Source organism: Girardinichthys multiradiatus, chromosome 4, assembly GCF_021462225.1.
Source record: "Girardinichthys multiradiatus isolate DD_20200921_A chromosome 4, DD_fGirMul_XY1, whole genome shotgun sequence".
In the NCBI taxonomy this organism is placed as follows: Eukaryota; Metazoa; Chordata; class Actinopteri; order Cyprinodontiformes; family Goodeidae; genus Girardinichthys; species Girardinichthys multiradiatus.
In genome coordinates this window covers 42,044,608-42,063,268 of record NC_061797.1, presented here as the reverse complement: position 1 = coordinate 42,063,268, position 18,661 = coordinate 42,044,608, and the positions used below count along the sequence as shown (strand labels likewise).

The 18,661-nt window shown below is 40.2% G+C and overlaps 1 protein-coding gene and 1 long non-coding RNA gene across 2 annotated transcripts in view; one reads left to right on the top strand and one right to left on the bottom strand.

Moving 5' to 3' along the window:
* otog (otogelin) overlaps positions 1–18,661 on the top strand; it is an 84,915-nt gene that overhangs the window by 48,512 nt on the left and 17,742 nt on the right. Inside the window, exons 27-42 of the mRNA XM_047362505.1 lie at positions 167–323; positions 1,794–1,820; positions 2,356–2,532; positions 6,222–6,500; positions 7,847–7,964; positions 8,564–8,643; positions 11,321–13,803; positions 14,169–14,346; positions 14,446–14,597; positions 14,679–14,768; positions 14,861–15,047; positions 16,346–16,566; positions 16,716–16,854; positions 17,285–17,473; positions 17,830–18,039; positions 18,135–18,239. Coding sequence (XP_047218461.1) covers positions 167–323; positions 1,794–1,820; positions 2,356–2,532; positions 6,222–6,500; positions 7,847–7,964; positions 8,564–8,643; positions 11,321–13,803; positions 14,169–14,346; positions 14,446–14,597; positions 14,679–14,768; positions 14,861–15,047; positions 16,346–16,566; positions 16,716–16,854; positions 17,285–17,473; positions 17,830–18,039; positions 18,135–18,239 — 4,792 coding nt within the window. The remainder of the gene's footprint in view (positions 1–166; positions 324–1,793; positions 1,821–2,355; positions 2,533–6,221; positions 6,501–7,846; positions 7,965–8,563; positions 8,644–11,320; positions 13,804–14,168; positions 14,347–14,445; positions 14,598–14,678; positions 14,769–14,860; positions 15,048–16,345; positions 16,567–16,715; positions 16,855–17,284; positions 17,474–17,829; positions 18,040–18,134; positions 18,240–18,661) is intronic.
* On the bottom strand, positions 756–1,324 carry LOC124866672. Its single transcript, XR_007037875.1, has 2 exons — positions 1,136–1,324; positions 756–922 (listed from the first exon to the last, which is right to left on the bottom strand). It is a non-coding gene; the product is annotated as an uncharacterized LOC124866672 (long non-coding RNA).

Here is an 18,661-nt window from a genome sequence, read left to right as displayed (position 1 = left end):
AAGTTATAGTTAGTCAGAGGCTTTTCTTTAGATGAATCTGTTCAAACAGAACGATTTTCCATCAGTACTACAGATTTAGACCCGTTGTTTGGAATCACCAATTTTTCAAATGTTTCACTAAACTTTAACTTTCAAGCCTCAAAATCAGCTATCTGTTTGTTCTCAGGTGGATGTTACCTGGTTCTACATGAACTGCCTTGCTGATACATGCGCCTGCAGCCGTGGAGGCGACTGCGAGTGTTTCTGCACCAGCGTGGCGGCGTACGCCCAGCGCTGCTGCCATGAGGGCATTCCTGTCGACTGGCGCTCACCCTCTCTCTGTCGTAAGGAAAACCTCCCACTGATATGTCTTATTTGTTTCTACCTAACAGATGTATGAACAGCGATGTAAACACCTGTGTAAAAGTCTTGAACCATGCATCATTTCTTTATCTTCTCCCTCCAAGCGGAGCTTTTAAGAATCTTTTATTGTTGTCTTCATAGAAAGATCCCCAGGCTCTCTGAAGCTCTTTTAAAGTTTCTCTTTGTGCTTGCAGGAAATTTATTTCGTAATCTGTCCTTAAATGCAAAAATGTTTATTTTGTGATGACCCTACTATTCTGCACTAAGAAGCATTGTAAACACACAGGCGAGTAAATATTGAACTATTGCACGCCCGAGTGTGACACACTGTTTTATTCAGGGGGAATACGCAGCTTTGTAAGGTTTTCCAAGTTGTCTGTTCCTTAATTTGAGGCATAAAAAGACTCATGAACTCAAGAAATGAACCACTGTTTTATGAACACAGAACAGCAAAGAGCCTTAATGTCATTTTGTTTGCAATAGATCTGACCCACATACAGAGAACACTCCGGAGAACAGAATATATAGAAGGTGTTCATTGTGACTAAGATGATCGGGATCGTAACGGATGATTCTCCAACTGTATGGGAAGAAGGGAAGAGAACTTGTGAAAATAGGGAACTGAATGATGTCGAACTAAGAACAAGGAATTAATGAACAGCTAACTAAATGGGTGTGGTCAGGTCGCTAGGGGAAGAGGCATTCAGGATCCAGGTTTGTAGAAGTTTCTTTAGGTGCTGTTCAGTGTGAGCTCGGAGCAAAACAGGAATGAGTTCAATGTGCTGATGCTTACATTCGAGGGTGGACAGGGTACGCTTACGGCTTGGTCCAAGAGGCGAAGGTAGCAGGAAACTGCCAGCTAGATGCGAATCCAAACGAAGACAGTAGATAGGAAATGAAATCCTCTGAACGTAGATAGCCTTGATCATTCAGGAAGAACTCCAGACAAGTAGTCAGTATTCAGTGAGATAAATCCAGGGTTCAGGTTTACTTAGCCTGCGAAGGAGCATAAACAAAGTTACATGAGGTTACAAAACAAAACATAGACTTAGTGATTACCTTGAGCTTGTTACCACTGTGGGCTAAGCACTCTGGCATTGAAGTACTGGCAGCCTCCTGCTTAAGTACTCCTCAAAGTAATCAGTAGAATAAGTCGCACCTGTCACCTGAGAGCTCCAGCATCGTCTGAGAACACTGAACAGATGTAGCAAGCACAAACACAAACACAACCCAGATCCTGACACTTAAATTGGACCTTTAGGGTTCTTGCTACCAACTGCCTGTTGAAGTCTATAACCTTCAGTTATAGTCTGTCATCATTTAATGTTTTAAAGAGAGGTTCAATAAAAATACATATTTGTATTTCAGAAAAATAGCATACTGTAAGATTTTTTTTAACAGTCCTGCCATTGATTATTCTCTTGTTTACTTTCTTTTTTCCTTTTCTACAGCATATGATTGTGAATTCTACAACAAAGGTAAAAAAAAAACGTTATCTGCTTATGTAGACTGTACATATAACAGTTTGGATTTTTAAACGCTTCCTTTTCCAGAAAAACTTTAATTCCCATAATAAACACTTGAGCCTGGATTCTCTTCTAATTTACAGATTTTGTTCACTCTGTACAGATGATACATATTGCTAACTGAGGAATACTTTTCTATATTTTCTTAGTTACTGATGAAGAGTTTTGTTGATGTTTTGGTGATTTTTATCTGCCATAAGTTGCCTTTGAGCACTAACGACTCAATCCAGGGTAAAGTGCCACATTTTTACGGTTTCTGAACAAAAATAAGTGAAACTGTAAACTGTGTAAACATGTAAAAAACTGTAATCGACTTCTAAAACTTGCTCATTCAGGCAAGCTTTGTTTTGTTTGCTAACAGACGTTATAGGCTCAAGAAAGCTAATGATGCATTGAATGTACATAAAACTCACATTACAAACAACAAATGCAAACACAATTTGAAACAGGTTGGATTTGTTGTAAAATCTGTTCCTCCTTTGTGCAGTTCTGGGTAAAGGTCCATTCAGGCTCTTCACCTTCAGGGATCAGACGACTCTGTTGGCAGCCAGCGGGTCAGGCGGCTTTGTGTTCCTGCAGCGGGTCAACATCAGCGTCAACGCCACTGCTGGGATCCTTTCAGAGTTCATGATGACACCGGGTCTCAGCAGAGCTCGACCACATGGTGGGCTTATATTTATTATTTACAGAAAACATGGATTTACCATCAAGAATTTGCTCCTCTTGATCTCTGCTGTTATTTCTTCATCAGAACCAAAACTGAGAAGAATGAACCTAGAGGGAAGCAGGAATTTTGGTGAATGATGGGAGAGGTGCAGATTGGAAATTTATACAGGTCCTTCTCAAAATATTAGCATATTGTGATAAAGTTAATTATTTTCCATAATGTCATGATGAAAATTTAACATTCATATATTTTAGATTCATTGCACACTAACTGAAATATTTCAGGTCTTTTATTGTCTTAATACGGATGATTTTGGCATACAGCTCATGAAAACCCAAAATTCCTATCTCACAAAATTAGCATATCATTAAAAGGGTCTCTAAACGAGCTATGAACCTAATCATCTGAATCAACGAGTTAACTCTAAACACCTGCAAAAGATTCCTGAGGCCTTTAAAACTCCCAGCCTGGTTCATCACTCAAAACCCCAATCATGGGTAAGACTGCAGACCTGACTGCTGTCCAGAAGGCCACTATTGACATCCTCAAGCAAGAGGGTAAGACACAGAAAGAAATTTCTGAACGAATAGGCTGTTCCCAGAGTGCTGTATCAAGGCACCTCAGTGGGAAGTCTGTGGGAAGGAAAAAGTGTGGCAGAAAACGCTGCACAACGAGAAGAGGTGACCGGACCCTGAGGAAGATTTTGGAGAAGGACCGATTCCAGACCTTGGGGGACCTGCGGAAGCAGTGGACTGACTCTGGAGTAGAAACATCCAGAGCCATCGTGCACAGGTGTGTGCAGGAAATGGGCTACAGGTGCCGCATTCCCCAGACCTGGGCTACAGAGAAGCAGTACTGGATTGTTGCTCAGTGGTCCAAAGTACTTTTTTCAGATGAAAGCAAATTCTGCAAGTCATTCGGAAATCGAGGTGCCAGAGTCTGGAGGAAGACTGGGGAGAAGGAAATGCCAAAATGCCAGAAGTCCAGTGTCAAGTACCCACAGTCAGTGATGGTCTGGGGTGCCGTGTCAGCTGCTGTTGTTGGTCCACTGTGTTTTATCAAGGGCAGGGTCAATGCAGCTAGCTATCAGGAGATTTTGGAGCACTTCATGCTTCCATCTGCGGAAAAGCTTTATGGAGATGAAGATTTCATTTTTCAGCACGACCTGGCACCTGCTCACAGTGCCAAAACCACTGGTAAATGGTTTACTGACCATGGTATCACTGTGCTCAATTGGCCTGCCAACTCTCCTGACCTGAACCCCATAGAGAATCTGTGGGATATTGTGAAGAGAACGTTGAGAGACTCAAGACCCAACACTCTGGATGAGCTAAAGGCCGCTATCGAAGCATCCTGGGCCTCCATAAGACCTCAGCAGTGTCACAGGCTGATTGCCTCCATGCCACGCCGCATTGAAGCAGTAATTTCTGCCAAAGGATTCCCGACCAAGTATTGAGTGCATAACTGTACATGATTATTTGAAGGTTGACGTTTTTTGAATTAAAAACACTTTTCTTTTATTGGTCGGATGAAATATGCTAATTTTGTGAGATAGGAATTTTGGGTTTTCATGAGCTGTATGCCAAAATCATCCGTATTAAGACAATAAAAGACCTGAAATATTTCAGTTAGTGTGCAATAAATCTAAAATATATGAATGTTAAATTTTCATCATGACATTATGGAAAATAATTAACTTTATCACAATATGCTAATATTTTGAGAAGGACCTGTATACTCCAAGGCTAAATTGAAACTAACATTAAACTTTTATTCCCATCAAGTGTGGAGTTTTTAATATGATTAATATGATTCACTTTGAGAAAATATCAGAACATGTAGAGGTTTTGAACTGTTTCTTTTGTTTACATCATTTTAATCACATAATTTAAACTGGGATCCTGTGCAGTCTTGTCTTTTAACTCATGGCACCCTCCCCCGGAAACGGGGAGGATGTGTACTTTTTTTTCCCACGTTCATTGCTCTACGTTCCCTTAGTTAACGTCTTAAAACCCAAGGCTTAAGAGGTTATGTTAAAACGAATAAAGAATATGTTAAAACGAACCATTTTAGACATGTAAAAAAAGTTTATGTTTTGCAAGTGAAAACACAATTTTTTGTAAATGGTGCCAACATGTGCCAAAAGGGAAAACACCTAGGTATGTCTTTACTAAAAGCTCTGTAACTTTGCTCTAGTTTACCTCAGCTGCATGAATCTTTGCACAGGTAATGTCGACAAGTGGATTAAGGATTTGTAACCTTATTCATGATATTTCTAAAAGGTTTATATACTGTACAATGCAGAAAAATGTCTGGCGAGGGAAAAAAAAATCTTCATTTTTTTTGTGTTCCATCCTCAATATCTCAAGAACAATAGCAGTTACTGTGATATTTACACTTCTTCCCGTCTACGAATCCGTATACAGTAGTATAATCTGCTGTGCCAAAGTAAGCATTGAGACCCAGGTTTAAGAAAATCATCACAGTTAAGAGCTGTATTATTTCAAACCTTTACAAATGTGGCTCAGGGCCACGGTGTCATAAAGACCATTACTGGAATAATCTATACAAAAAGCCTATTATATGATCCTAAAAAGACTTAATCTGTTAGTAAGCCTGTTTGTAACATATATGTATATGTATCCGAAATATTATTTATATGAGTTAATTAATAATGAAGCTAAATCAGAAGATTCTCGGTTTGGCTACTGGAGGTGGAAGTGGTACCTTGTAAACACACACTGACAACAATATAGTGCGCAATATAGTGATTTGTATTTAGAAAATATTTACAAAAATATATAGAGACAAGTACTTGAAAATTTAACTTCATGAATTCCCGCAAATGTTTTTTTTCTTTGCGAAGGCAAAAAGTTCAACAGTTCAACTCACTGAGGGGAGTAAAAAAAGGTTACTGGAAGGATCCAGTTGAGTCCAGAGTGAAAATGAATATGTGGTTGCCTTGCACGCCTCCGACCGCACTGGAAGGAGTGGTGGGGATTTAACAGATCTCCTGGTTCGGACTAGGGTTAGCTCGCCATCAGTCTGGTCAGTTCAGCAACAGACAAGAACCAGGAACTCAGGAAGCTGGCCAGTTCCCACTTCAGAATGCACAATCACCGGCCTTTTTTTTTTTTTTTACACACAGACATCTGTGGCAGCTACGAAATAGCATCTCCCATAATAATTCAGTTGGGATTGGGGCTAACATACAAGTTAGACCCAATCTAAATGACAACTTGCAGCTGCACTTATAACTCCATCTTAAATTATCTTCTAAAATTTCAGTCTTCTTTACTTTTTCAAGACAATTGCAAAAGGGAATCCTAACTTTTATTTGTGTAAAATCACTTAAATCTGAGGAGCAGAATTTAAAATGAGTGTGATATAATAATCTCATAAAATACAAGTGTTAAAGGTTGGTAATTTTAATGGAGCTACATGAATTGTTGGTGTATTGTCTGCAGTGTTTGCTGATGTTCTTATTTTCACCAAAGCTACATTGAGGACCATAAGCATGGCAACAAAAATGTTTTAAGCCACCCACAATAAAGGTCGTGGCTGGTGCTTTGTTGTCCATATGCTCGCTCTTCTAAACTAAAGGAAAGATTTGATTAAACAATTAAAAACACAGGTGCATGGTGTTGCTTCTTTTCCAATGAATCATTTATTTTCCCTATGCACAGATGCATCGCGGGTTTCCTTTGAAGCAGCCGACAGACCAAACTACTTTCTCCACGCGAACGCCAGTGGCCAGGTGAGGCTGGCCAAGTGGGAGGAAAGTGATGCATTCTGGGATGGAGCCACCTTCATTCTCCACAGGAACACCTGGATATCGGGCTACGACTCACTAGAGTCGCACGCAAAACCAGGCTTCTTCCTTCACTTCACTCTGCCCCGCCTCCACCTGCTCAAATTTAGACACACCTACAGTTTTCGCAGGGCCTCCCTGTTCAGACTGACAGGTCAGCATCACTAACATCCTTTATAGTCACACGGGACATATTCCCACCCTGAACCACTAAAGTTACGGTACCCGCTCATTTGTACCCACTATCTTCTCAATATAGTGGGTACAAAACAAAAAGCTATAAAAGTAAAGTGTTGCAACTATGCCATGAAGTTTAACAGGTGTGAACAACCGAAACTCATTTTGATTAAGATAGGATACAATCACACAATCTAATCAACACATCAGAGAACTTCCAGCAAACCCCACTGATGTCTGGCAAATGTATATTATAAGAAAGATTTTCATTAAACTCTGGAGATGATGCAGTAGCTGTTAGACAATTTTATAGTTAGATTTGTAATATTAAGAAAAAACAGGAAGAACAGGATTATGACTAATCATTTGTAGATTACAGAAATCTTTTCCAAAGATGTCGGACACACTTCAGAACTCATGTTAATTTTCTGTGACGCTCCTGCCCTCTTTAAGAGTGTATTCACACCTGCCATGTTTGGTCCACTAAAAACGGACCAGAGTTAATTTCCCATCTTGGTCCCAGTCCCAGTGGGAGCAACGTTTGTCATGTTTGTCTCTTTGTTTACACTATAGTTCAAGTACAAAAGCGAACAGCATCAAGGAAAAGTCCGTTTTTGGTCCAGACCAAACAAGTGGACCAAATACTTTTCTGGTGTGAATGCACCTTAAGTGAAATCTGCACTGCAGAAGTTTGCTTTTCTTCATGGTTTCTGTAAATACATATCTGTCCTATTAATGTGACCAAAAAGCATCAGCAATGAGGGGTGAGTTTATCTTTGCAGCACAGTTTTACTAGAAAATGGCCCTTTTTAATTGCCTTTTTAAATTAGATGAATGTAATAAACTCTCTTTGAGCAGAACCAAAAGCCACACATCCATTAAGTGTGTACATCAAATTACAGTTTAGACAGCTATGATGACACATATATCGACTTCTAAGCCTCCTAGACATTTTGCACTAAATATGGCTAATGTTTGATGTTTTATTGCTAACATAAAAATATGATGCACTCATGTAGATTATTATAATCTGCTTAAGCATACACATTTCCAAAAATTAGGCTTTAACGACTTCATCAGCAAATAAATCTGAAAGTTTTAAATTTATTCAATTTAGCCATCTAACTTAGATTTTGTACATTGGATCTAAAAAGCAACCTAGTGTTTAGTTTTATACTTAAGGCATAAACATATTTACACTGAGCAGAAAATATTGTGCTGGATTTTTTTTTGTTTTTTTTTTTTGTTTTCTTTAATGAAAGAAAGGAATCTTTAATGCTGATTTAATAACAGAAGGTTAAATTATGTGTGTTTTTTGGTCAGGCCCCAGACCAGACACCCCACCAGGTCCTCAGTGTCAGTGGAGGTACGACTCCTGCATCAGTCCCTGCTTCAGGACCTGCAGTGACCCATTCGCCGAGTTCTGCGTCACCATCCCACAGTGAGACCTTTGACCTTTTCCTTAAGCTTCAGTTGATGACATTTAATGTTGTAGAATGATGTGAAACTATCAAAGTTCATTAGAGACTGTGCTTCAGGCCTTTGAATTATAATCAGACCGAAACTCCGATTCAACCCTTTCCACTCCCTTTCAGTTCAAGGGTTTTACTTATCAGGACATATTAAACAATTAAAATGAAAAGAATTGAATGTTGAAATAACATCAAGCAAACTTCTTCTTTTAGCGCTTATTATCTGGTTTAAGCTTCCCTCTTAAGTCATATATTTGTATCAAGGATTTACTCAGTTTTCCACACAGTTTTTCCTGTTTGTCCTCATCTTTATTAAAATATTAACGATAGTGTGATATCTTTTACTGTGCTGTAGATTACTGTTTAGAGTAATAAAGAAAAGGGTACATTTTAATTAATATCTTGCTTCATATTTAAAGTAGAATAAGATTACTGCACTGATTTTATTAAGGTTTCTCCATTTTATTTACAAGAGGAAACCTTGTAGAGTCGTTTAGCTATGGCGTTGGAGTGGACGTGTTGAGGTTTTCCTGTGAATTCCTGTGTCTGTGAATTGTCTACTGTACAGAGTGGAGGGGTGCCTTCCTGCCTGCCCTGCGAACAAGGTCCTGGATGAAGTCACCCGTCGATGTGTCCATGTTGAAGACTGTGAGTAGCTTGAAATCTGCTTCACTGTTATTCAGTGTCGACTTGTAATAGTAATTTTAAAGACTGACCGAAATTAAAGAATCTACTCAGATCTACAGTCCTCTTCAATAAATTAGAACATACACTCACCGGCCACTTTATTAGGTACACCTTGCTAGTACTGGGTTGGACCTCCTTTTGCCTTCAGAACTGCCTTAATCATTCGTGGCATAGATTCAACAAGGTACTGGAAACATTCCTCAGAGAGTTTGGTCCATATTGACATGATAGCATCACACAGATGCTGCAGATTTGTCGGCTGCACATCCATGATGCGAATCTCTCGTTCCACCACATCCCAAAGGTTCTCTGTTGGATTGAGATCTGGTGACTGTGGAGGCCATTTGAGTCCAGTGAACTCATTGCCATGTTCAAGAAACCAGTCTGAGATGATTCGTGCTTTATGACATGGTGTGTTATCCTGCTGGAAGCAACCATCAGAAGATGGGTACACTGTGGTCATAAAGGGATGGACATGGTCAGCAACAATACTCAGGTAGGCTCTGGCGTTGACACAATGCTCAATTGGTACTAAGGGGCCCAAAGTGTGCCAAGAAAACATCCCCCACACCATTACACCACCACCACCAGCCTGCACAGTGGTAACAAGGCATGATGGATCCATGTTCTCATTCTGTTTACGCCAAATTCTGACTCTACCATCTGAATGTCTCAACAGAAATTGAGACTCATCAGACCAGGCAATGTTTTTCCAATCTTCTATTGTCCAATTGTGGTGAGCCTGTGCGAATTGTAGCCTCAGTTTCCTGTTCTTAGCTGACAGGAGTGGCACCCGGTGTGGTCTTCTGCTGCTGTAGCCCATCCGCCTCAAGGTTCAACGTGTTGTGCATTCAGAGATGTTCTTCTGCATGACTTGGTTGTAACGAGTGGTTATTTGAGTTACTTTTGCATTTCTATCAGCTCGAACCAGTCTGGCCATTTTCCTCTGACCTCTGGCATCAACAAGGCATTTGCGCCCACAGAACTGCCGCTCAGTGGATATTTTCTCTCTTTCTTTTTTAATAAGAATCTTTAAGCAGGTATAAAACATACCTTTCAAAAAGCCCCCATTTGTATGTATCAAAACGTTTTTCTGATTGGTCTGATGTAATATTCTAATCTTAAATGTCACATTTTCATCAGGCTATAAGCAGGAAATCCTCATAATTATCAGAAATAAAGGCTTGAAAGCATCAGTTTGTGTGCAGTTAATCTATATATTGTGTTTCATTTAATGAGCTAAGTTACTGAAATAAATGAACTTTTCAACAATAAGTTAAGTTGTATATGGTCTTGTCCTTAAGTAACAATTGCATTGCCCAAAATACCAGAACCCATCAGAGACTTCATTAGGTGTTATGCTCTAAGTCTTTGTGCTCTGCTGGAAATAAGGGTTGCCATAATTTTATGTATACGATTTGAACATTTAGAAAATGCTTATTTTTACGTTTTGAAAACTGGAACAATTTGTACATTTCTTGATTAGGAGAAAACTTAGTCCTTGCAGCTGATTTTATAATTTGTTTTATTTCACCTTTATTTATTCATGAAACACAAAGTCAAATCCTTAGCTTATTTAGAAGTTTCAGAGTTATGGGCCCAAAACATTCAGAGTATTTTAATATATTAACAGAATATTTGTTTCCTGCATTAAATGCTGAGATATTTTCTCTACATCTTTAAAACACAACTAACTAGTCTGGTCTTAAAGTATCTAATCCAGGCTGAATTTCAAAAAAGGGTATTAGCAGTCTATTAAAATTATGGCCCTTAAAACTAGTTCAGTGCATGAAGTAATTATTTTCACTCCTGTGGACCCCATTGTTTTTAATTTACTCACCTAATGATGCTATTTTCACATTTTGTGTCGCTGTTTTGGTCGCCAGTGTTTCATGTGCAGTGTAGGTTATTCATTTCAGCCCACTGATAAATGCCCAAACCTTTAATGTAAATAAATAAGTCAAGACGATAAGATCACTTTAAAAATGAAAACCTTTTTTAAATAAAAAAAATGTAAATTATTAAGTTAAATAATCCTGAAAACACAAAAATAAGGAGGTAATAATAAAATACATTTTTGTATTATGATTAACACATTTCAGACCAAAATGTTTATTATTCTGATCACCTAATGAATTTCAATCCCACTGTATACAAAATTTTGCCGAATTTTTATCAATCAGATAAATTGGTGACCAGTGTTTGATCTGCCAAGTTACTGGTAACGACCACCTGTCTGTTTAATTATTTTACAATACATGTATTATTTTTCCCATTATTAAGTAATTTGCTATTTTTGGCAGCTGATAAACAATTAGGTTTTTTTGTTTTGTTTCAAAAGTAGTGACAATGTTAAATTAAGAAAAGAAAAACTGTGATAAATGCTAAACATAAAAAAGAAATTGAACTAAGTAAGCTTAGTAATCAAACATATTGAGCTTTTTAGGTTGACCACACCTTCAATAAACCCAAAGGTAACAAATGAATTTTAGCCTTGAAAATGTTGACAAGGTTCCCAGATGTTCCCTGCTGTAGAACAGTTTTCAGCAAAAACAATTAATATTGACCAAATATTTTAAAATTTGCTTCTAATCTTTGAGTGTATTGCCTCTTTAACGCTAATTTTTGTGCATTTCAGGTATTAGGGTCCCAGATTCTTTCCCAACTACCTTGCCCTCTACTGCAACTGAAACTTCTGAGACCACCACATCATCCACACCTCTGCACACAGATCACACAGTAAAAGTTCCCACCAGCACTATGTCTAGTAGTACTTCTTGGAGCAAATACACCACCTCATCCAAAGCACCACCCCACCATGATGAGCCGACCCAGCCTGAATCCATCACTCATTCTGCAACTCCTGAACATTCCAGAACTTTCTCTGGGCCAACAGTGCCATCTGCTGTCAGGCCAGAGGTTGTGGAGCCGCTGTCCACAGTCGGAGTAAGTAAAACTCCGTCCACAACAGCTGCAACAAGATGGACAACCAGGTGGACAAGCACTACCCTCAGCCCATTCAGCCTTACCAAGTCTAGGACAACCAGAGCTCCTTTTGACACCTCTTTCACTAAACTGACCGACTCCCAGGGCGCCCCACTCACCACCACAGCTGTAACCACTACAGCAGCACAGACTACAACTTCCGCTGAGAGACCGACCTCAGTCATCACTTCTTCAGTTGTACATCCACATGAAGACACAGCAGAGGGCGCAAGTTCAGCAATTACTTGGACAACAACGACTTTAAGTCCAATTTCACCTTCAGTTTCAGAAACGTCTATAGATCGCGACAGAACCACTGTCTCCAGTACAACTACTACTTTCTATACAGGCACCAGTACAAAAGCTGCAACGTTAGAGGGAATGGCAACAGTATCATTTATCCTGCCAGAATTACCAAGCACAAGCTCTACAACAGCTTCTCCTGTTCCCACCTCACCTCTTGTAGAAACAGGAACTCTATCTTTAACAACAACAACTTCACCAAAGACTACAGAACAATTTAGACTAGTTACTCCATTAACTACCAGTAAAGAAACACAAAGTGGTACCTCAGAAAGGATTTTGCACACTGTTCAAACTGATCATACAACTTCTGCAACTGTTTCTGTATTATCCACAACAACCATCCATCGTACTACCCCCTCTACAACTTCAGCGTCTGCTTCCCCCTCAGCTACTACAGGGTGGCAAGCATCATCCACAAAGAGAGTTACCATCCCGAAATCCCCAGCATCTAGAACCCCTGCAGTTTCTACAACAACAGTTTCACATCCACCTGCGAAAATGACAGACAGCACCACTCCTTCTTGGGGTACGTCAACAGCCTATGAAAGGACTTCATGGTCTGCTGCTGTCCCATTAACAGGGAAAACCACCACCAGCAAGCTAACTTCAAGACCCCTTGTGGTTCCAGAAACATCCACGACTTCCACAGATGTTCTGTTCACCACAAAACCCTCTACAGTAATTACTACTTTACCACAATCATCAACAACAGAGAGCACTTCCCATCCCTCCCATACTGAGCGGACTTCTGTGCCTTGGCATCTCTTCCACTGGCAGACCACCTCCACTTCCACTGCTACCTACAGACCTCCAATGTCTGGGTTGCCCTCTGAATCTGCTACCATGTCTATTAAATCTCTTGAAGTTCCTCATCCTTCAGTAACATCTAGGACAACTTCCACCTTTGCAACAACTACCACCACCAGAATGAAAACAACAGCTCCAGAAAGTGGAGCCACAACTACAAAGAAGTTGATTACAACCCCGGCTCCCCGTGTGCCCGCCTCTCCTGAGACCCTCCTTACCACAAGTCCTACCGGAGCTGTACTCTCTAGTCTTCACACCACCGTTAAGCCTGTCTTTGTTGGGTTGATTACAGAGACTTCACATTCAGATATCGACAGACTATCAACTACAACTACAAGCACATCTTCTCCGTCGTTGTATTCACCCCGCACAACAACCTCTGCAAGAGCTCCAGCTGTATCTACCATCCTGGACAAGGTCACAACCAGATTGGTGTCCTCTTCAAGAGCTACACCCACCATTGTGAGGACATCAACCCTCACAGCAACACCCAAAGTTCCTGAAACAACAAGAGGTACACCCAGAATGACGTCAGCCTCAATCAGGCCCATCACCCCAAAGATCACCATTGCGACGAGACCTTCAGTAATCACCACCAGATCAACAACAGTCCGCTCGCCAGCTACAACTCCAACCATTGCAACATCAGCAGCCAGAACTGATCATGTTATCACATCAGCAGCAAGTCCCCATTCAACCACCATAACAGCTCCAGTAGTGGTCCATTCACCAAAAACAGCACCATCACCTACAACCGTCTTCGTTGTAGAGTCAACCACAACCAAACAAACTGAAATACCACCATTTCCATCCCAGCGTCCTGATGTCTTTGTCTCAACCCAGATGCCTGGTATTTCAGTTCCAACTACACCTCCACAAGGGCCCATCACCACCTTCCAAAAGATTCATACAAGTCCAGCTTCAACACCATCTTGGAGTTCTCCTCTTACAGCAGTGGAAACAATGAGCCGCTCAACTAAACAATCAACATTGATGACAGAAACACCTATAAGGATGTGCACTGTAAGCTCACACAGACTTTTCACAGGCACAACAGCTTTCCAAATTCAAGGTTCTCTTTCAGACAAAAGTAGATATGATTTTTTTTTAGAATAGCTTTGTTCGGCTGCCACATAGCTCATTGGTAGAGCAGGCACACCATATGCAAAGGCCTAAGTGCAGTTGTCCCTGGTTCAATTCCTGGCCCCAGGCAATTTGCTGCTTGTCTTCCTGTTCTCTCTGCCCTTCTCTCTGTCCAGCTACTATTGAATAAAGGCCACTAGTGCCACAAAAACCTTTAAAGAGAGTAGCTCTGTGTCCAATAGGGTTAGGGTTACCTGTTGTACAAGCATCTCTATGTTCCAGATTTGATTTTGTTGTTTCTTCAGCCTCCATATGCAGAGATTGTTGACGAATGCACAAAGTACATCTGTGTCAACAACCAGCTCATCCTGTTCAACAAATCCCAGAGCTGCCCCTTTACAGCCGGGCCTCCAAACTGTGGACTGCTTGGTTTTGCTGTTCTGGTTAATGGAGACAAGTGTTGCCCGAAATGGGATTGCCCATGTAAGGAAAAACAGGGTTTTTAAGCGTTTTTGAAAATTCTTCTTCAGAAATGTGCACGAAGAGTTCCCCAGCTATTTTATTGTTTTCTGCATGTCCTAGGTCGCTGCTCGATGTTTCCTGATCTGAATGTGATCACTTTTGATGGGGACAGCTTTGCCATTTTCAAAGCCGCCTCATACATTGTTACCCAGCTGCCCAATGAGACCCTTAGTGTCCTGATTCGGGAATGCCCGGCGGACTCTGAGATACCAGTGAGAGACATCATCTCATAAACCTAGTTTCTTTAAGACACTTAGGATGAGTGATTAATGTCTTTCTAATTCTTCCTGAAGCTCATCTGGAATTTCACCAACTTGTGTCTGGTCTCACTGAACATCACACACAAATCCAACCACGTTGTCATCAACAGACTGCAGAGGAGAGTAAGACACTCATGTTATTGCTAGTTTAAACTTACATGTCCTGCACTAGGTCAATGTTTGACTCCTTGCACTCTGAATTTTTTTGTTATTAGCTCTACGTAAACTCACGATACGCCAAGCCCCGTTTTAAAAAGTACGGCTTTGAGATCTACGACACAGGCAACATGTACCTGATCCGTAGCCCGGCTGGCCTCAAGGTGCAATGGTACCACAGCACTGGCATGATGGTGATTGACACTGACAGTTCCGGCAGTAAGCTTCCTACCATGGGGCTCTGTGGTAAGAAGAACTGAACTGATTCTAAAGTAGTTTTTTATTTTCCCTCCAAGGAACCCATATTGTCTTGTAACTAATGTCGTGTTACGTAACCTTTAACACTGCTACTGTGAAAATTTGACTGTTATAGAGGCTGGTACAATCGAAGACTCCAAATATGGATTTACGAAAGTTTACTCATAATAACTGAACTACTCAGAAAACATATACAGTATATACTGTACAATGTCGACTGAAACATGATTTCAGGGTAAATATGCAAACTTGGACATACAGTTATGTTGGTTCTAATACGGTTTTAAATGTGAGGAACCTAAATGATGGAAATGTCACCAGTATAATGTTCTTTTGTTATAAAAAGAAATATATTGCCAGGAATCATTTGCTTTCCCATATTCCACACAAGCAAGGAATACCACAAGGCTCTGTTCTTGGACCATGCCATTTTACTTCTTATTAATTTTGTGATGTCCAACCCCAATTTTACTTAAGGACATTCGGAATAAAGTGGAACAGTTCTGGCCCTCAATGAACTATTCTGGTAGGTCTGAGATCTACTTTTGAAGATGAGTGAAGTTTCCATTTTCCAATCCTCTAACGTTCACAGCTGTAGCCTCAATCTCAACTGAAGTCTCTTCTTTGAGTCTTACAATGAATCTTGAAACAAAGCGCTGGATATGTTGAAAACACAGCAGCCAGTGTTCTCACGCTCATATCCCTTCTACTCTTATGATGGCTTTCAAGTTGAAGAGCTATTACAAAATGCTTCTCACTCACCACTGTGTTTATGGCCTTACTACAATATGTACCACTTTGATGTTTTTCCCCTTCTGGTACTAGCATTCTGTTTATTCTTCACACCTGACAGCAAACGATGGCACGGCCCAAATCCTTAAAATGAATTTGTTGCTGTAACCATCTGAAACAATTCCTTTTTAAAACATGTTCATAAAACACTTTAAATATCTTGTAGCCTAGAAAAGCCTCAGATAGTTCTACATCCTCACATACATCTCACCATGGTCTTGTCTGTTCCAGTTTAGTTTTCTTTATAAACATCTTTATATATTTTTATTATAAAACTACAATAATAATATACATTTATTATTACTAACCAAAGTGATGTAGATGGCACTAGATCCTGATGACTGTACCTGACAAATCTTTTTATTGTAATAACTGATGAATTACTAACTGCTGTATGCAAAATTAGCAACATCTTAATTAAGTTGATCTTAAAGTCACATTTGCCACATTCAGGGACATTTTGACTTAATTTTATTTTCCTCCAACCCCCTTAGGATTCTGCGATGGAGACATTACCAATGACCTTACGCTGCCCAATGGTACCATTTTGGGTGTAAGCAAGGACCCAACTATGTTTATCGACAGCTGGCAAGTTCCCAACACCACCAGCTATGTCAGCTATAGCCGCCGACGTGAGCACAACTGCTCCACCAGTGATTGCTCACGCTGTCTGGCCATGCTAGAAGACAACGCATTCACCCCTTGTCACACATTTGTATGTTTACTCTAAACCCCTCATCAGCTTCCTGTGCTTGTTCTTTTAGAATACAAGGTCTTCCTGAAACCATCTTATTTATATATGAGAACACGATTGTCCACATTTGCTACATAGTTTTAGTTTAACCATTGCGTCTTTGTCTCCAGATGCCCCCCAGCACATTTTGTGAGGTTTGGGTGAGAGACTCAGAGTACGTAAACAATCAGTGTGTGGCTCTGGCTGCTTATGTGGCATCCTGCCATAAATTCAGTATCTGCATCGAGTGGAGGAGGCCAGATTACTGCCGTAAGATTCTTTTTTTATGCCAAATATTTACAGCAGCTATGTAAGATACTGAAAAAAGGAAAGAGATGTTAGGATTTATTTAAACGGCTCCATTTCTGTTTCTAACTTCTGAAACTATAAATGTAATAAATCCTTTTTTTAAATAGAAGAAGCTGGCTTTTTGTGCATTTAGGAAAACTATGAAGATTTATTTAGTATATTCCAAGGTTGGATAAGTATGGAAAAAGCAGCTAAATTATGAAAAAATATCTGTATTTCAATGCTTTATTCCACAATCCATCCATCCATCCATCCATCCATCCATTGATGGATGGATGGATGGTTCATGTATTGTATTCAAGGTGTGACCTCAGTAGAAATCTCATCTGGAACATGTGTAAAAACTATGCAGAAATCCTGACTTTAGCACTAATATTTTCTTTACCTGCAGCCTTTGTGTGTCCTGGCACTCTGAGCTACCAGGCCTGTTTACCAGCCTGCACTTCTCAGTCCTGTCCGAACCACGACTCTGACTCAGATCCGGACCACTGCTCAGGCCTGACAGAGGGCTGCGTGTGTCCTAAAGGCACCCTGCTCCATCGACCGTACTCTGCTCTCTGCATCCCCACTGAGAAGTGTGGTAAGAACCTTGCTTTAGTAGCTTGCGTCTGATGCTCACAGGATTATAAATATATGAAAATGTAAAAAAAGATTTTCTTGGTATGTCTTAAAAGTTTCTAAACCATTAAAAAAGCAAAAGAAAATTAAATTAAAAGGTCAGGTATCTATATTACATGTTGCACAATTTAAGAATCTAGATCTATGTTAAGTTAGATTATTTGTGACGTGGTACATGAGCTTTTAAAGTGAAATACAATAAATTCATTTTATTTTTTTAGGCTGGAGTTGGTTCCTCTTTGAATCTATGTTGGTATTAAGTAAATTCTGTATAATTCTGGCATTTCTGTCTGAGATACGGTGTATATTTGTCTGCAGCCTGCACCGACAGCTCCGGCGTTCCTCATGCACACGGTGAGGTGTGGAAAGCCTCAAAGGACGGATGCTGCATGTATCGCTGTGACAATGACACCATCGTTCCTGTGGAGTACAACTGCTCGAGCATGCCGGGGCCAGTTTGCCATCGAACTGGCGAAATGATCATCAGCATGTCTGACGACACCAGCTGCTGTCCACACAAAGTCTGCGGTGGGCCTACGGAACTGCTTGTTTAGTTTATTTTAATTTATTTAAGAACCATTGAACACTGACATAATGTGGTGATATCATATGTTGGTCTGCAGTGTGTAATCAGAGCTTGTGTGATCACTTCCCCCCTGAGTGTAAATATGGGGAAAAGCTGGTGTCGTACTACAGACCAGACTCCTGCTGTCCAGACTACGTCTGTGGTGAGTTTCTTTTTTACCCGATCTCTATGCTATAGTAGAGCTTGAGTTATGCATCATCTTCATCTACCACTGGCGCTTGTTTTGGAGGTAATTTTTATCACATAAATAAATACTCAGGACAAGTACAGCAATAGTAAATGGAAAGTACACCCTTTTCCTGTTCTAGAGGCTAAAACTGACCTTAAGGGTAGACAAATATGCAGATCCCAAACACAGCAGCAAATCTAAAACAGAATGGCTGGAAAAGAAAAGGATCAATATGTTGCATTGGCTCAGTCAAAGTTCACATATTCACCTGATTTAAATGCTGTGGTGAGAACTCAACAGAGCTGCGCAGAAACAAATATCTGCAAACCTTAATGAATTAAGGGACACGTGGTCCACAATGATGTTACATACCGATAAAGTCAGATTGAAAATGG